Genomic DNA, 15,848 nt, shown 5'->3' on the forward strand with positions numbered 1-15,848 from the left:
GACCTGCCTTCCTGCCGTTGTGAAACCGATCGTGCCATATTGTCCGTGCATGCCACCTATCACACCCGCCGCCAGCGGGCACGGAAAATTACACCCAATGTGTTCGAAGATGACAGTGAGAGGAAACCCATTTATGTGCCTGTTACTAGCATCCTTCTAAACGTTATTTTGTTTCTATCGTATTGTACACACAGAAGGGAATTTATAAGAAAATGTTAAAATGTGCGTGTGCAGCGGTAACCTTAAATCACATTTTTCTTATCTGGACAGGCCCCAGGCATTGCTTCTGTTGGTGACTTTGAAGTACCAAGGAATGCCTCCCACTTCAGAAACCTCATGGAAGGCTGAAAGCTCATAATGTAGATGACAGATTGGAAAGCAGTAGGAAAGCTGATGAAATAAATTAAGAAGTTGGATAACACCAAGTTGGAGTTTTAAACACCCTCAGATTGTCGGAGGAAGGGGATGCTGAGATTTCCATCTTTTCAGAGTTCTGGGAAAAGATTAGCCCGGCTGGGAGTATGACCATTTGATGAATTTCAATTTCTACCTCGTACAAATACATGGCAGAGAAAAAGTGTGAGGGAAAGTGTACTCATAGTTTGAAAGGCACTGGAAAGGAAAATATCAAAAAAGAACTGATAATAGTAATATTGATTCACTAAAACTGCACTCAGTCCATCTGTGTTAACGTGTCTGACTCATTTAGCATCTCTAAGCATGCAATATTAGAAAACACAATTATACTGTTTTTTTCTGATAGTTCAGCAGCTCGTCTGTGCTAAAAATTTCAATTGCCCAAACACTTGAATCAAAAAAAATAGCACAGGAAAATAGAACAAAAATTGAATTACCAGGAAATTTGAATTAAGCAACTTTGAATTAAAAGGTATAAACATTATGAACACCATCCATCAATTATATAAAGGAATATTTTTAAAAGAGTATTTAAAATGGTTAAAAAGCCAAGCTGTTACACTATAATACACTGGAACCAAAATGGCTTGCGGGATGCAATGCTAATTAATTCAATTAATCTGTATAGTTTAGATAAAATCAATGCAATTCACATAGCATTGATTTGCATTTAATTTTAATACAAATACTAACATCTTAACTCTTAGCCAAAGGAAATGCATATTTGACAAGTTAATAATTGATGTGGAAGCAGGGGATTGAAATTGGACTGTCAGGAATATAATGGTTATGGTTGCTTCCCTCAACCAAGGACCAGAAATCAGTAAATGTAAAGTTATGAGCAGAGGGGCCCTGGCATATATAAGAGAGAGCTGTGTAAAACAGGGTAAATCCAGCCTCCAGGATATCAGCCCAGAGAGACTGACATTCTATAGCCTAAGGGCCCATGTAGGTTTAATTCTCTTTGCATTCTAGAGGTTAAAATTATCACCTATATCATTCCTACGATGGAGCATTCCACACCAGAGCACATACGGGTATGGTAGTATCATGGTTATGTTTCTGGACTAGTCCTCCAGAGGTCTGAACTCCTGATCCAGAGACCTGAGTTCAAATCCCATTACAGAATTTAAATGCAATTCATTAAATAAACCTGGAATAAAAATCTAATATCAGTAATAGTGACCATGAGACTAACAGGTTGTCATAAAAACTCATCTCCTTCACTAATGTCCTTTAGGAATGGAAATCTGCCATCCTTACACAGTCTAGCCTTCATATGACTCCAAACCCTTGGCAACATAAGTGACTCTGAAATGGCCCAGCAAGCCACACAGCTCTGATCAAGAAGGCAACTCACCACCACTTTCTCAAGGGCAACTAGGGATTTGCAATAAATGCTGGCCCAGCCAAAGAAGCCCACATCCTGTGAATGAATTTTTAAAAAATTTCTGACTCACAAGAATTGCTCTGGGTAGCAAGTATTGACTCTGAATTCAGCATCAGTTAATTGGTTTCCATTGAATTCCTACCTGTGTTATTTTAAATGATTTTTTTCATGATAAATGATTCCTCCTGTTCACGCAAACAAACTTTTAAGAGGATTGCAATAGCCAGTGCAACAAAGGGAAATTAAACCTCCTGCAGCGCAGGATCAAGATGTACAAATCCTTCACTGGTGGCGAAGGGGAGGGAGGGGAGGCCTCTCCAACATACTAGATCAATGCTGGATTTGAATCCCCCATTCACACAGAGTAATTCTATTTAGAAGCAGAGCAGTGCTCCTAGTTTGCCTTTAATTTTGTTGTTCCGAAGCTTCCTTGATGCATGGGCACAGGATGATATTAGAAGTTGTATTAAACAATTGTGCTGCGCTTCAAATGCTTAGGATGCACATGCTGGTTCAAAAATCATCTCCTGTTTATTCGGTTTCTAATTTGTAATTAGCAGTCCAATTTAAAATCAATAACATTTTCAACCAGACAAATGGAAAGCATAACTTCAATTCCACTCTCCAATGCACACCAACATACCATCGCTGGGAGCAGAAGTGCTCACTTATCTATTTGAGCATTCACTCAGCTATGATTGCCAATAAGACAGTATTCAAAAAAAAGGACACAGTGTCACCAGGGCATTGTAACACATAGCAGACGGAATCAAACAAACCACAAAAATCTGAAACTAAAAGCAAAAACTTCCAGAATCACACAGCAGAGGTCTGTCAGAATCTGCAAATGAAAAAGACAAGTTAATGTTTTGGGCATTGGACCTTTGTCAGAAATGGAAAATCCAATGAGGGCACATGTCCGCTGGGCATGTCTGTCTGGAAATTGCCGGAAACAGAAACAGGAAAATTAATAGTGCATTCCTACTGTAGCTTGGACTCTGCAAATTCACTCATGCCTTTGCACTGAAATTAAACTTTTTGGAAGATTCCTACATGAGGCCCAGAACAATTCAGGAGCCCACTGACGTGAGGCTCCCTGGAGAAGGTGACCTACACCATTTAAATTTGACTATATATGGAATATAACATCAGTGGGAAGAAAACTGGAGGGGAAGACAGGCTGATTTTCTCTTGATCCTTGCCTTCCTAACTCAGGGGACACTGAGGTCCTTTACACCATCCCAACGTTTAACCACTGACTTTTCACCCCTTGAAAGGAGTTGATTTTGTTGCTACCAACCATCAATTAGGTCTAAATCCCTACACACATTCTGACTGGCCAACAGCTGATAAGTTCCTTCTTTCTATCAGACTCTTGGGGCTGAACATGAGTTCTGGAGTTGGGACCCCAACTCCAGATGAAGTTGCAATGCATTGGCATTTGACACCTGATGTGATCTTTGACCAGTTGACCAATTAGGGAACAGGGTCAGTGCTCGCCATCCAATTAAGTAACAGGGTGTGTGCTTGACATCCAATTAGAGACACAGATGGGCTCCCAAGACTGGAGGGCCAATAGGTGACCTCCAGCAGAGACATATCAGCAGCCTCATTAAGGTGGGAGCTGCTGATGCAGATAAGAAAGAGAGAGGGCACCTCACGATAGAGGTGCCCTCTGAGGAGATTTTTAAAATTCACAGCTTTAGATAGGCCACAGTTTCCAGGCCATCATGATAGAGAGCCAACCCATCCACAGGATGGGCAGCAACCGCAGTTGTGGCCCGACTGTGGTAGGCACGGTGGGGAATGGGAGGGGCGCCCTGCCCTTGGTCTACTGCCAGGAGGCCACCTTCATCACTTCCAGTCAGCCTCTGCTAAGAGGCCTTAATACACCATTTCATTAACTTAATAGGCTGCTCGCTGCTAATGGTGGATAGCTGTCACATTCTGCTTTTCCCAGAATAAAAACAGCCCAGATGCAGGACTATTCCGGGAGGTGGCAGACCCATCTGCCTCCAGAACCATCTCGATGGCTATTTAAAAATTTGGCCTTTGGTTTCTTCTGTACACCTGGGGCATGATTTTACATCCTGCGGGTGGGCACGCTGACCCGATCGAGTGGAGAATCACGTGCGATGACATTGGGCAAGTGTCCCGATGTCATCGCGCACTCGCACAATATTTTCGTCAGTGAGCGCACATGAGAGTTGGTAGCTCACCCGCTGACAATTAAGAGGCATATTAAAGCCCTTAATGAAATAATTGAACGCTATTTTTCACTGCCCATCCAACCTTGCAGTTGGCAGCCAGGCGAATCGGCCAGGCGGATTTTTTATGAAAAAAGACCCACGGGCGGGATGAGGTTCCCAGCAGTAATTTTTTAAAAAATAATAAACATTTTTCAACATCATTTTTAACATGTCCCTCTTCATGTGACTGAGTCACATATGAGGGCCATGTCTATATCATTTGTAAGATTTTTATTTGTCAGTGTCCAATTCTCCAGCTCCCTGAGACAGCTCTATGTCCTCAGGAAGCTGTCAGCATGCGCTCCCCCACGCACACACAGGCTTCCACGCTCGCCCTTCCCCTCCGACCCCCACAGCACTGAACGTTTCAGCAGGCCTTTCATGTTGGCTGAACGCTAATCGGCCAACCAGCGTGAAATCATGGTCGGGGCCCGTTCGCAGGCGGAGGTCACTCCCCAGCCCACCCGCCACCCTCACCCCCTCCCAGACGAAGGGAAAATCCTGCTCCTGGTTACCGGAGAGTAAATGAGTTCCCAAACATATGAAGTGCAAGCATACCTACTCCAAGCTCTTTCTTTCTTGTTTCTTTAACATAAAAGCACTCTTGTTGTCTTTTAACTTCTACGTGCTCTGCCTCATTTCTGTCCCTTCACTGTGCTGAATGAAACATGAACTGTATGGTCTTCTAATCTTAAATGTGCCTGCTTAGGACCTCAGATTTGTTCAATAGTTTACTTCCTTCAGTTCCCCCCCGTTCCTCTTGCAATCTACTAAACATTGGAACCCAAGCTTGGGTAAACCTATTCACCCCTCCTTAAGTTATCTCACCTTCTCTCCTGTTTAGGAGACCCTCTCTCCTTAATGAGCTCCAAATGCTGCCAAGCCCTCAAACAACACACTAGGGTAGATTTCTAACTTACCAAATGGGTATAAAACTGGCATTGCCCACACTAGAAACTACCCAGTTTCTATTTCCATAATGCCAGTTACACACCCATGTGCAATGTGAAAATCTACAATACTCTCCCCAGCCTGGGCAAAACCATGGTAATAATTTGAATAAATCAAGCACCAAAATAAGTAAGGATCCGACAAGGGCACTCACCCACCGGCCAGATGTGTCTGGAAATTGAGGATACAAAAGCTGGAAAATTAAGACTGCACCAATATTGCAAAATGATTCATGCTTTGTATTAAAATTTCTGGAAAATTCCAGGCTTGGGGCCCAAAACAATTCACTTATTTTTAGAAACTGAAGCGCAATCCTTTATCTGCAACTTCCAAACTCACGACTTCTACATAAGATAAAAGCAGAATACTACGGATGCTGGAAATCTGAAACCTGAAGAAGAGTCATACGGACTCAAAACGTTAACTCTGTTTTTCTCTCCATGGATGCTGTCAGACCTGCTGAATTTTTCCAGCATTTTCTGTTTCTGTTTCACGGCTTCTACCATCACTGTTCTGACTAGGAACCCCGTTGCTGATCTTTCATTGTTGCTGGGTGAAAAGTGTGGAACTCCCTGCCTAACAGCGCTGTGGGTGTACCAACACCACATGAACTGCAGTGGTTCTAGAAGGCGGCTCACCACCACCTTCCCAAGGGTAATTAAGAATGGACAACAAATGCTGTCCTAACCAGCAAGGCCCACATCTCAAGAATGAATAGAAAAAAATTAAGATACAAGTCCAGAGACAAAAATGATGAAATATGTAGAGATTCAGCATCAAGGCACATTTTGCCAGGATAAGGGCCGGGATTTTCCACTCCCGTTCACATTAGGCATCATAGCAGGCGGGAGCAGAAAATATTGGGAGATCTCAAAAATAGGTTTCATGTCATCGTAAAACCAGTTTGTGATCATCCGCTCCACCCGTCAACGGCGGGCCGCATTTCCCACTGTCGCCCGTCAGGAACCTAATTTCAAGCTTTAGCATCTCATTATAAGCCCTGCTCACTGGAATCATCCCCCCGCATCAGATCACAAGCTGACATCGGCATGATTGCATGCTGACATCTTTCACAATGGTACATAAGTGATGTGCAATTGGCGAGCTGCACTTCACTCAGGACTTCGATGTTTGTTTGCCTGTCTTGCTTCCGGCAGCATTCACGATCATCAGTGCCAAGCTTCGTAGGCAGCACCACATCACTTTTAGGGAGGCTCAAGGGCAGGTCTCTACCTACCAGACCAACGGTAAGGCTTCTCAATGGCTGCAGAGCTAGGGTGTGATTGCGGAAGGCGGGTATCCCAGGGTGTGTGTGGGGGCACATGTTGATCTGTGCACTTGGCCTCAAGATGATGAGGGCTGTGGAGGCAGTCCCCAGAGGAGATGAGGCCAGATGGACATGTGTGGATGTGTGTGAGAGAGTGAGTGGTGATGTCCCTTGAGCTGGCTGTGAGTGAGGTGCCAATGGATGTGTGATGGCCTTGTGAGTATGTGAGTTTAGAGTGATGAGATGGTTGTCTTACCCTGGCAGCACAGGAGAGATCATTCATCCTCTTTCTGCATTGGATGGCCAACCTCTCCTGTGAAGCATTGGCACTGATCACCACTGTCACCGCCTCCCAAGCCAGAGCAGTAAGATTGTTCGATCTCCTGGGGCCAGAGTGGGGGTAGAGGACATTGTGCAAGGCCTCCAAAAGAAACTCCAGTGATGGGTCACTGAACTCTTCTTGGCTTTCAGGGCCATATCTTCAATGGAGCAGTCCTGGGCTGCAAACATTGAGAACTATGTGCATGGCTGCAGTTTAGATATAGCACTTGGTGTGAAGAAAAGATGAGGTAAAGGCGTGATGGGCATTTGAGAGGCCGCCTGCTATCGATATGGTGTGTTCCCTGTGCTTGCATAATTAATGAGGTGGGAGGTGGATGATACTCTGTATGAATCCGCGTTTCCAGCCGGCGGGAAAAACGTCTTTTTTCACACCCACCACCGGACTTAGTGTAATTTTGGGAAAATTCCACTTTAGGTGTTCTTGCAGGGCCACCAAAATTTTGTCTATAAGACACATTAGCCTTACATTGCATTTTGGGATACCTTAACCATTATAGAAAGTTCAGAGGAAAAAGTAAAATGGAAATAAGCATAGAGAGTATGAGAAGAGGCTGGCAACAAAAGTCAGTCCAAAGGTTTTCCACAGGAATATAAGTAGTAAACGGGTAATAAGAGGAGGGATGGAGCCAGTTAGGGACCAAAAAGGTATTATGGAAGCAGAGGGCATGGCTGAGGTACTAACTGAACATTTTGCCTCTGTCTTTACCAAGAAAAAAGATGTTCCCAAAGCCATAGTGAAAGGGGAGATGATTGAGATACTGGATGAGCTATAAATTGGTAAAGCAGAGGTATTAGAAAGGGACTTAAAGTTGATAAGTCACCAGGAGCAGATGGAAAGCAAGTGAGGATGGTAGGTGATGTAATGATGAAAATTGCAAAGGTACTGGCTGTCATCTTCTAATCTTCCTTAGATATGTGGCTGGTTCCAAATGATGGGAGAATTGCAAATGTTACACCCTTGTTCAAAAGAGGGTGTAAAGTAAACACATCACCTACAGGCCACCCAGTTTAATCTCAGTGTTAGGAAAGCTTTTGGAAGTGGTAATCTGGGACAAAATTAACAGTCACTTGGGTAAATGTTGATTAATTAAGGAATCCCAGCATGGGTAAGCTAAAGCCAAAACATGTTTAACTTACTTGATTGAGTTTTTTGACTGAGTAACAGAAATGGTTGATGAGTGTATTCAGGTTAGTGTATATAGAGTTTCAAAAGGCATTTGATAAAAAGCCACATAACAGGTTTGTCAGCAACTTTGAAGCCCATGAAATAAAACAGGAAGTGTAGCAAGGATACAAAGTTGGCTGAGTGATCGGAAACAGAGTCCTGGTGAAGTTATTTTTAAGACTGGAAGAAGTTGTGTTTTCCAGGACTCAATATTGTTTCTTGATATATATTAATAACTAAGATTTGGGTGTACATAACACAATTTCAATGTTACTGGAGCACACAAAACTTGGAACTAATGTAAACTGTGGGGAGGATAGTGATAAAATTCAAGAAAACACGGGCAGTAGTGATAAAATTCAAGAAGACACGGGTAGGCTGATGAAATGGGTGGACATGTGGTAGATGCAATTTAGTACAGAGAAGTGCAGATTGATGTATTTTGGTTGGAAGAACGAGAAAGGGCAATCTTAACTAAAAGGTATGATTCTAAATGGGGTGCAGGATCAGAGAGACCTTAGGGTATATGTGCACAAAATTGTATAGGTGGCAGAGCATAAAGTGGCATACAGAAAACTGAGCTTTATAAATGGAGGCATAGATTTACAAAAGGAAGGATGTTAAGATGAGCCTTTATGAAATACTGGTTTAGCCTCAACTGGAATATTGTGTCCAATTCGTGGCACCACGCTTTAGGAAGTATGTGAAGGCTTAAAAGAAGGCCCAGAAAAGACTTAGAAGGATGGTCCCAGAGATGAGGAACTTTAGTTATGTGGATAGATTAGAGAAGTTGCGGCTGTTCTCCTTAGAAAATGCAAGGTTGAGAGGAGATTCGATAGAGGTGTTCAAAATCATGAAGGATCTAGACAGAGTAGATAGAGAGAAACTTACCATTGATGGGAGGGTTAAGAACCATTGATAACAAATGTAAAGTGACTGACAAAAGAACTAAAGGGGACATGAAGAAAAATAATTTCACACAGTGAGTGGTTCCAATTTTGGATATACTGAAAGGGTGCTAGAGGCAGATTCAATCATGACTTTCAAAAGGTAAATGAATAAGCACTGAAGTGAAAAAAACATTGCAGGATTATGGGAGAGGACAGGGGAATAGGACTAGCTAAATTTCTCTTGCAGAGAGTTGGCCCAGAATGAAGGGCTGAATGGCCTCCTTCTGTGCTACAACCATTCTATGACTCTATGACCTCCAGTAACACAATTTAGTCTCCATCTATCAATAAACATATAATAATCGACTCGACCTGAAAATCAGACAATGAAGGATTGCAGATTTATTTGATTTTAATTGAGATGACTCTTAGCAAGTACAGAAAGTTCTGCGATAAATATGCTCTTAACTGTTTCATATTTTGTCTTATTTATGCTCCATATTTGAATGCAAAATGACTGTTATTTGCCAAATGAGCAAAATGCATCTTTAGAGCTCAAATGCATTTCATGGATCATCTCTCTCCATTCACACGCCAGGTGTACTGGAAAAGCTTATTATGCCTTGATTTTCCAGTCAAACATTTCACAATTACTCTAGAACAACATCGCTACACTTCAGGGAGGTTACCCTGCAATTTAATTACAAACATTTGTCAATAAATGTGTATGAGTAATTTTGGGCATTTGCTGGCAATAGGCCATCTAAAATTAGGGATTTTGAAGGTAAATAAAAGAATAGCAGCAGGTATAGAGTTGAAAATAATATGGAGAAAATGGGTATACCCTTAAAAAACACCAAACCTGTGTCACTAGACATCATTGAAACAAGGCGCCCAGGGAAAAGTAAGACCAGGAGGGTCAAAAGTAGCTGGCCTAGAACAGTAAAAGCCAAGGTAAAATGATAGAGCACGCATGAGGTCTGTTGTCAATAGCCGCTCAAAAAGAATTCAAAGGTGGAAAGCAACAGCCCGAAATCTGTGGGTTTCTTGATGGTGAACTGTCAGCATTTGCAATCATGATTATCCCTCTGAATCTGAGCACAACTTCAGGATTTGGTGCCAGTGCAGATTAATGCAGAAATGCTGAAGTTGTGGTCTGTCATTCACTGCTCCTCCCCAGAGCCATCAACCATTGAAATAATTTGGTCTGGTCAGAGCTTGCCCTTTCTGCTCTCCAACCACTGTTAGAAACCCTGTAAAAAGTTAAGCCATGTTCAGTGAGGCGTAACTAGATTTTTAACGGTGATCTGAGTAATAACTATTGCTGAACAACTGATCTGGCCCTGAAAAAATACTTTTTGATCCGTGGAATGTTGTTAAATCTTTCTATTAAGATTAATTAATGTATTTTAAAGTACATTTATTTAAAATATTTTTTTTAAATTTTAAATATTTTCATGGGGAGAATTTTCCCTCTGCCGGGGGTGTTGTGCGGGGGGTGGGGTGGGCTGCAAACCCGATTGGCACCCCCAATCGGGTCCGTGCCACCATTTTACATGGGCGGGCCAATTAAGGCCTGCCCAGCGTGACGCCCAGCGGGAAGCACTGAGCGCTCCCTGTACAGGCGGTGGGGGGGAGGGGGGGGGGGGGGGTGGTTCCCTGAGTCGGGGCCTATGCTCTTTCGCACATGCATGCAGAAAACTTCCTGGTGAGATTAGTTTAAGTTTTAAAAAGCTGAATAAAGATAAGGAAATTTTTATAAGACATGTCCCCTCATGTGACAGTGTCACATGAGCTCGGACATGTCAATGAATTTTTAAAAGAAAATTTATTCAATTTATAAACACTTCATGAAACCCCATCCTGCCCACGGATGAGGTTCCATGAAAAATGCAAAGGCCGCCTAGGCTCATCACCTGCCCGCCAACCTTAATGTCGGATGGGCAGTTCAGTTTATTGCTTTAATTAGTTTTTAAATGGCCTTAATAGGCCTTTTACAGTTCGGCAGGCACGCAAGCCCGACATCACCCCACATCATTTTATGCCTCAGGGAGCAGGCCCCGCCCCCACTCACTGAGCCAAAAATTCTGGCCCATGATATTTCATCTTCTACTTTAATCCCATGTGTCTGTCCCCAATCTCTATTTCACTCTGTGAAAAAAAATAACAAGTGATTTGATTATTAATCCTTTTCATTTCCTGGTTGGTTGACTGTGAGAATCCTTCACTGTAATTGGCTGCTTAGGCAGCTTGATGACAACACTGTAGCTCCGCTCTGGGGACCCCATTAAACAACCCTACAATCAACTGCATGTCAAGAGAGTTAAAATTCTCACCACAAAAATTGCTAAAGCTCTCAGCGAGGCTTTCTTCAAGGTCAGTGATGAGCACTCTTGAAAAATCCAGACCAATAGAAGATCTATTCTCCACAGCAAGAAATAAGAGTGAATGATGATGATGATGATAACTCTACAAATGGCACAGCAAAGCCTCAAAAATGTGTAATGCTCTACCCTTGGCAACCGTATGATCCAAGAACAATAAAAGGATCATACAACTGTTTTGAGTTAAGAGACCTTTTGATCCATGTGATCTCATCCTTTGAGAATATTAACCCAAACACTTCCCATTACAGCTTTCAGTTTTTTGCTAAATGGATTCAGTGTCCTGATCTCAATTAGTCTTTCTGGCAACCCTACCGTGCTCTCTGTAAAGACAAAAATTTTGATGTCTGTCAAGAACTTTCCCTTCGCAATTGGGAACTCATAAGCTCAAGTTCCAATTGTCTTGAAACTATTATTCTGGGTTAGCCTTTTCTATCCTGTTGTATCCTGTTTATCTCTATAGATTCAAGGCTGAAGAACACTAGTTCAGGAAGTTAGAAATGGAGAAAGCTTACAACACAGAAGGGCGCCATTTGGTGTCTGTGCTGGCTAAACAAAGCTTAATCAATCAAATCCCACTTTCCAGATCTTGGCCTGTATCCTTGTACTTGACACTTTAAGTGCATATCCAAGTTTTTTTTTAATTGTTGCTTGGTAGTACAGAACTTGAGCATTGCTGAAGAGACATGTTGTTGAAGCTTTTTGTCTTGCATTCAGCAAGACAGATGCAAGAATGGCAAATTTCAGAGGGAGCAACAATTTATACTGCATGGGAAAATGGTGCTGAATGGTTGGCAAGTCGACTCTGATGGGCTGAGGGTTGCCATGGAGTATGCACCAAGGAACTATTGTCCCTCCCATGCTTTTGTTTAATTCAAAAAGGTGCAATGCCTAGACATATTCCTTTTGCCTACAGAGGGCAGGTCCCTACATATGAATATATGTAGCATATAGTCTAGAAAGCATAAGTGAGCCACATTATGAGCCTGACTGATAATCTTAAACTGACTGTTAGTGTAATTTTTAGCACACTCGGGATTGTTCAGCAAGTGCTTTCCAATCGCAGAATCACATCTAATGTTAGACATTACATTCTCAGTTTTGCAAGCATGGGCTGGTATTGTTAAATTGCAATGAGGGTTTTTGCCTCAACCACCCTTTCAGGAGTGACTTCCAGACACCCACCAGCCTCTGCGTGAAAATATTTCTCCATAACTTCTAATACTTTTATCAGGTACTTTAAATCTATGATCCCTGACTATCAACCTCTCTGTTAAGGGAATAGGCCCTTCCTATCCACTTTATTTAGGACCTTCCTAATTTTATGCACCATAACTGAATCCCCCCTTAGCTTCCTCTGTTCCTAAGAAAACAAACACAGCCTATGCAATCATTCCTTTTGGCTAAAGTTTTCCATTCCTGGCACCATCATGTAAACCTCTGTACTCTCTCCAGTACAATCACATGCTTCCCATAATGTGGTGACCAAAACTATATGTAGTATCCTAGCTGGGGCCTAGCTTGTGTTTTATACACTTCTATATAACTTATCTGCTCTCATATTTTATGACATGGCTGATAAAATAAGGTATCCCATATGGCTTCTTAACCACCTTATATACCCATCCTGCTATCTTTAGGGATATGTGGAATACATGCCAAGATCCCATTGTTCCTCTACACTTCTCAGTACCCTACCATTTATTGTATATTCCCCTGTCTCATTTGCCCTCACCAAATGCATTAGCTCTCATTTCTCCAGATTGAATTCCATTTGCCGCTTTTCTGCCCAGTGATCAGTCTTTTGATATCTTTTTGCAGTCTACTGCTTTCTTCCTCAATATCAATCGCACACCCATTTTTGTACCACCTACAATTTTTTTTAATCATGCACCCCCTGCATTTTAAGTCTAAACTACTGATATACACCACAGAAACAAGGGACCCGGCACTGAGCGCTGCAGAACTGCACTGGAGACAGCCTTCCATTCACAAAACTACCCATCAACCATTACCCTTTGCTTACCGCCAGTGTAAAATTTTGGATCTAACTTGTCACTTTCCCATAGACCCTATGGGCTTTTACTTTCCTGACAGCCTGCCATGTGGAACCTTGTCAAAAGCTTTGCTAAAATCCATGTCAACTACATCAACAAGTAGAATGTGTGAAGGTGTGAGGTTGTTCACTTTGATAAGCAGAATAGAAAAACAAAAACTAATGTAAATAGAGAGAGACTACATAATGCCATGAGCTGTGTTATGTCTTTCTAAAATGACAATTTATGTTGTTCCTTAGAATATTTCCCAATAATCTGCCCACTATTGAGATCAGGCTGGCTGGCCTGTAATTGAATGATATATCCCCTTCCTCCTTTTTAAAACAACAGTACAATGTTAGAAGTCTTCCTGTCCTCCTGCACAATGTCTGGAGCCAGAGAGGACTGGAAAATATGGTCAGAACCCCCACTATTTCCTCTCTTTCTTCTCTCAGCAACTTGGGAGACATGTCGTCTGGGACTGGCGACTTACCTACTTCCAAAAATGCTAAACCCATGAATATTTCCTCCCGCACTATGTTTGCCACATACAATATTTCATACTTGTCCTCCTTAACTACAATTTCTGCATTGTAACCTCTTTTGTGAAGATAGATACAAAGTATTCAAGAACTATGCCTATGTCTTCCACCTCGTTTTCTGGTCTCCAATAGGTCCTATTCTTTCCTCAGTTTTCCTCCAGCTCTCTATGTATCTATAAAACATCTTTGGGTTTTCCTTGAATTGAATTGTCAATCTTTTTTCTCATACCTCTCTTTGCTTTCTAAATTTCCTTTTTAGTTTTACCCCTGCATTTTCTATACTCACATTGTACCTCACATTTCCTCTCTTTAACAGAATGAATCAAGTTTATTGCTCTCCCCTGCTCCACCTCCATATATTGCCATGACATCCATACAGATATACAGTACCCCAGGATCAAAGAGTTCCCCTCATGGTTCAATTGCTAGCTTCAATGTATGGGGTGAAAACTGAGTTGTAGAGACCAAGAAGTTCCAAAAATTTGATCTTCTAGCCTGTGCTAATCCCTTTTTAAATCAAACTTAATACCAATTAGCCATCTTCTCATTGGATCCTTTAGCCCAGTCTCTCTCCAAATCACTACGTGCACAGTACAGCATCTCAAATCCGGCAGACCAAAAACTGTGGTTGTCTGAAAACCAGACATTTTTCTAATTTGCCATGTATCACTTTAATTGAGTAAATTTTTTTTAAATTAACTTACCTGGACAATTCGGCTAGGCGCTGCTTTGGCACAGTGTGGCACCTGACTAGTTATCCCCTTTGCTGCTTGCACACCAGTCTATTCCCATACTCTGAGCAACCCTTAACCCCACTCAACTCTGTTTGACCCGAAATCCAGCATGATCTGAAATCTGGCATGGCCTCAGTCCCAAGATTGCCGGTTTTGAGACACTGTACTCATATTGTCTGCTTCAACGTGCTAACTTTATTAACAAGCCTGCTACCCTTTGGGTGAGAAAAAAGCTATCTGACTTCCCTCTTAACTTTCTAAGTTGTGCCTTAAACATCAGTTAGTCACCTTCAGACACTCCATAAATTTGAAAGTTGCCAGCTTTAATGTAGAAAACGTGTTGCTTTCAAAATCCAATAGCTTCACTGACATTTTTATCAGTTCAGGCTTCAGAATAAAAGGGGTATGAGAAGCCTATGGAAAAATATTATTCATAAAAATATGATTGTCATCTCAGGGAGTGCAACAAACTTTAGCATATGCCCCACTATTTGTGTCACGAATCATTATTTACTCTGTGTAAGTGCCTGACCATTTCAAAAATACAAGATCCCATTGCCAGTTTTTACAAAAGGGGACTAGGTGTTACATCTCCTGTTGGCTTTAGCAGTCATATGTGAAGTAAGATTGGGAAATCCAGTGCACATAACCTTGAATGGACATATTATACAATGCAAGACACCCCAAATTGGTAATCTCAGTCAGGAAAACTGCGGGTCAGCTAAAATGGTGGTGGAAAAATGTTATGCTGGTGCAATAAGGGGGTGTATTGTGTTGGGTTGATCTGCTGCATGTTGATGAGGCTGATCTACACTGTACATAGCCATGCTATGCCTAACTGGAAATACTTGCCAATACTGAGTGATTAAAATATGCTCTGCAACACAGCTCTAATGTCACTGATCTAGGAGCAAATAGACTGAAAAAGCTAATAACAAACCAGAAAACTGTGGAAATTCCATTCAGATGGCATTAGGTCTCACCCTTCATCAACAGTCAAAATCCCTGAATAAAAGTCCTCCAAGATGTCAACCTATCATTGACTCTTTCAGGTGGCTGACTACCAGCTCTGCATTTCTAACATTATCCTTCTCAATCTCAGATCCCCAATATTTTCAGTCTTTTTCTTAGCTCACAAAGAATGTACTTACCAATTTTTTAAAACCAATGTCGTTATCAAAGCAGCAACAACCATGATGAGGGAGACTGTGATGGTGATGATCTGGTGAACAGCCAAACCTAAAGATTAAAAGAGAAAAACGTCTTGTTTATTGTCTATGTACATCTATTGCTTCAGATGTAATCTCCCCGAGGAGCTGGGCTATTTTAATATTCAAGCAAAATTCATATTATTAATCAATGGTGAATTTTCTTTTGATGATAAACAAGAAATGAGTACACTGGCTGGTGAATCACTAACGAGGAGCGTGGCAGCTGAGGATTTTCACTACATACATTAACAAGGAAGTTGGATGTTTTTC

The 15,848-nt window shown here is 41.8% G+C and overlaps 1 protein-coding gene across 1 annotated transcript in view; it reads right to left on the bottom strand.

Annotated features, from left to right (window-relative positions):
* ajap1 (adherens junctions associated protein 1) overlaps nt 1–15,848 on the bottom strand; it is a 191,445-nt gene that overhangs the window by 104,916 nt on the left and 70,681 nt on the right. The window contains exon 2 of the mRNA XM_041206958.1: nt 15,519–15,606. Coding sequence (XP_041062892.1) covers nt 15,519–15,606 — 88 coding nt within the window. The remainder of the gene's footprint in view (nt 1–15,518; nt 15,607–15,848) is intronic.

This window comes from Carcharodon carcharias, chromosome 15, assembly GCF_017639515.1.
Source record: "Carcharodon carcharias isolate sCarCar2 chromosome 15, sCarCar2.pri, whole genome shotgun sequence".
In the NCBI taxonomy this organism is placed as follows: domain Eukaryota; kingdom Metazoa; phylum Chordata; class Chondrichthyes; order Lamniformes; family Lamnidae; genus Carcharodon; species Carcharodon carcharias.